The sequence below is a fragment of the Mangifera indica genome, chromosome 20 (assembly GCF_011075055.1).
Source record: "Mangifera indica cultivar Alphonso chromosome 20, CATAS_Mindica_2.1, whole genome shotgun sequence".
NCBI lineage: Eukaryota > Viridiplantae > Streptophyta > Magnoliopsida > Sapindales > Anacardiaceae > Mangifera > Mangifera indica.
In genome coordinates this window covers 3,152,116-3,155,953 of record NC_058156.1, presented here as the reverse complement: position 1 = coordinate 3,155,953, position 3,838 = coordinate 3,152,116, and the positions used below count along the sequence as shown (strand labels likewise).

At 34.3% G+C, this 3,838-nt stretch overlaps 1 protein-coding gene across 1 annotated transcript; it reads right to left on the bottom strand.

Annotated features, from left to right (window-relative positions):
* Positions 1-310: 310 nt before the first annotated feature.
* Positions 311-3,388, bottom strand: LOC123204476 (GDSL esterase/lipase At5g62930-like). Its single transcript, XM_044621146.1, has 6 exons — positions 3,130-3,388; positions 2,942-3,019; positions 2,662-2,802; positions 2,239-2,315; positions 1,184-1,348; positions 311-669 (listed from the first exon to the last, which is right to left on the bottom strand). Exons 1-6 carry the CDS (start codon positions 3,226-3,228, stop codon positions 492-494), a joined length of 738 nt encoding a protein of 245 aa, XP_044477081.1. The 5' UTR covers positions 3,229-3,388; the 3' UTR covers positions 311-491.
* Positions 3,389-3,838: the final 450 nt, after the last annotated feature.

The window sequence follows — 3,838 nt, the reverse complement described above, 5'->3', positions numbered from 1 at the left end:
GTGTTTATATAGCAATTTGCTATCACCCTTATCACCTAAGAAAAGTGAATTAGTGGTTAAAAATATAACTGAAATGGATTAAATTTGCTTCTCTCTCTCTTATTCCCACATTGATATCAAATTTAGACTCTCATTTTTATATTAGAGAATGAAACACAATTATAACCAAATTAATATGCATTAATGACAACTTAAATAGAGGAAGAATGGTCAGAGTAACAGTAGGCATTTTCTCTTCTTTAATCACTATAAATAAATAAGCTTTGATTATGTTAACTTAAAGCAAGAACAAGAGAAACCAGACTTCCTGTTTCACAAAATTCCCGATTTTATATTTTAAGTGCTCTTAAATACAGAGCGCATATCAGCATCTGATACAATAGGCAAAAGGCCAACACTGTTTCATTTGGCATGACTAGGAAAAAGCAGTCCAAATCTTTTCATCAAATAGAAAAATTGAAAGAGAGAACAAATTTCCAAGCCTGTCTTGACTAGAATTCAGCAGGGCATTGCAGTTGGAAAGCTTTCTCAGGGTGTTTTCCATCAATTACTGATTGGTGAGGAAAATCATATGGCATTTGTTCAGAAGAAAACCATGCTTCTTTTAGAACTCTCACAACTTCCTGGTGAACCACTGCATTGCCTTCTGACTTAAGGTGCAACCCATCACTGTTGAAAAAAAAAAAAAAAGAGAGAGAGAAGAATTTTTATCTTGCACATGATTTTCTTTGCCACCATTAAGGTGTTTATACTTTCCAAGAAACATTGGGCTGCCAACAATGAATCCCCTGATCAAATTCTTCAATCAAAAGCCTCATCATTTGTGTACACCTTTTCTAAAAAGAGCAATGCTATATGCACCTAGTTTTGAGTACCCAATTGAGTATCTAGATGATATGTCATTTTGTGATTGGGTGTTAATCTATCTTAATTCAAAATCACTCAATCACATGATAAGACATCATTTAGATACCCAATTAAATATTCAAAACTGGTGCACTTAGTTTTATTGTTCTGAAAAGGATCAACAGACAGAAGCTACTTCCATTCAATTCATTCGGACTATTGCAGTAGTTAGACTAAGCTTGGTTAACACAAGAAAATACTATTTGCTTGGAAAAACCTGTTGACTTACTTTTTCACAGAACCACACATTCTAGAAGAAGTTTTTTATATCACAAACCTGAGGAATTTTTTCTGCCAACCTTCTGTTTCCTGCATCTTGGACCACAGATCAATGGCAGGGATACCAAGATCTTTTGCCAGTTCAACACAATGTCTAGCATAAACTCCAGCCATTTCATTTGTCCTCTCAGGCTCTTTCATAGCTTTCTCACCATAAACGGATCTGCAAGACATCATTATTACAGACATAACCAACACATCACAGTAAATAATGTTATAGTAACAAATTTTACTACTAAAAATTAATTGAGGACTTATGATTTTGTGACTCAGGAGGCCAAGATTTGAAACTGTGTCAATCATATGTATTTTCTGCCACCACGATTTCAAATAGCAGCAACACAGAAGAGGAAAGAATGAAACATAGTATCCATAAGATCTAATTTCAGATTTAGATTACTCCATCCCTCAATTTTTTAAAGTTTTGGTTTAAGGCTTTTTCATGCAAACAACAAAAAACCTCTTTGCTACAGGACCTCAAACAAAGGACAATATTAGTCCTCTCTCCAGAGTGAATCTAGCTTTTGGAGTGTAAAACCATGATTGTCTAAGTACATATAGAATAGTGAAAAAGATTACATCTAAACAAGTTATGAATATTGAATGGTGAAAAAGTGCAAGATATCAAAAACACTGTGCAGCAAAACGAAGTGAAAAAATGCCAGAAACAACAATATAGACACAAGGCAAACGAAATTTTTAGACATGAATAGGGCTTATTAACAATATAAAATTAGGGAGATAAGATCTCAAATCTTCATCTAGTTCCATGGTAAGAAATCCAGTTAAAACAACATAGCATAACTTCTCCACTTTTGAATATATACCAATATTTATACAGCCAGTTACCATAACTAGTAAATAACTAGGCTCTGCAACACCATGGTAAAACCAAGGCATCAACTCTCACTGTCTATCTATCATTAGTGGATAGTTGCCTCTCACTGTCTTTCTATAATTAGACATTTGCTGGGTGAATAGATTGGTTACATGTGCGTGTTTATGTTTCACTTTCATAAGCGTTTGTTAATATAAGGGGAAGCACTATCATACTGTGCATATGCTTTACGCCCTTCCTCATCAATTGGTGGTGGAGTAATAAGCACAACTAGCATCGTGGGGGAGACTTCCTGCAATGAGAATCACCATATAAAATGATACACATCTAGCGAATGAAATCATACTTGTCTAAAACCAGATAAAGCGTATACACCAAACTCTTACGAATGAATTAGAGCATCGCAACATGCCAAGATAAATTACTGATCAGAACATGGGTTAGGAAACGAAGGCATCAATCATAGGATGCACTTATCTATTGTTCAGAAGATATAAAATACAGAATACAACACAGTCAAGAAGGATAAACCCAAATGACTGCAGCCTCTGGTAAAGGACAAGCAAATACGTTAACAAAACCACAATCTAATAAATAGATTGCATAATTATTTAAAAAACAAAATTCTAAATTTGAACCTTCAAATGCTGAACCATTTTTCTGAGATTGTTCTTGTATTCTTCCACGGGAACATGCTGCCTTTCACTCGTTCTCCCAAGAAGGGCTGCATCATTAGCCCCAAAGAAAATTGTGGTGACGGCTGGAGGTATTTTATTGTGCTACAACAATATCAAGGAACAAAAAGTGCCTCGATTTAGAATAAACCCACGAAAACAACCAGTGCTTACAAGAAACCAAACCCATTTGGCGTCTTAAAGCATGAAATTATATTGACAACGAAAAAGAATAATGAATTACCAGAGGGAAAATGTGACATAACAAGAACAATGCCCATCTAGTATTGTAGCCACCATAGCCACGAACTAATACATCAGCCTATATAAATTAAGAAAGCAAACAGACATCCAGTTGAAGAAACTAGAAAATAATTACTGAGTATATTAGAAAAAGACTAGGGAAAAAGTACGATTAAAGAAATGTAAAACCTTGCGAGAGTAAGTGTCAGCAAGAGAAGAACCCCAACCACCTGATCCGAAAGATTGCTCCGTTATTGAATCTCCAAATAACACTATTTGTGGCCTCATTTTTCGTCAAGTTTAAGTGCGCTTGGAGCCTACTGGCTATAGAGCTTAGATCTTGAGAAGAAACGCGTTGCAATGCACAACGACAGAGTCTCGCGCCCACCGGCGGCTTTAGGTAGGGTCAAGGAGCGTCACCCTCCCTGACTTGTCAGCGAAAAATAATCCACAAATTTAGAAAAAGTTAAGTTGGCCCTCCTTAAATTTTTTAAAAAATCCATAATTTATGTGTGGTTTAATAAATTTATTGGTAGATGAATGAGAACTTAATTGTTTATAAGAGTGGGAATGAATTATACTGGACTTAAACATCTTTTGATTTGAGTTTGATTCGAATAAAAAATAGTTTCATTCCAGTTTGACTTGAATTTGTCAAACTAAAATTTAAAGTGATTTGAGATTAGTTTTAAAAAGAATGATTTGATTCGATTCAGCTTAAATTTATTATTTGAGTTAGTGGATCAGATTCATGATTTGAGTTTGTAGCTTATTTACAAAACAACATTGTTTTACCTATTATTTTGGAAAAATAATGTCATTTTGTCAATGAACTATAAACTTGAATAACGAATTTAAACCACAAATTTAAGTCATTGAATTGAATCATGAATTTATA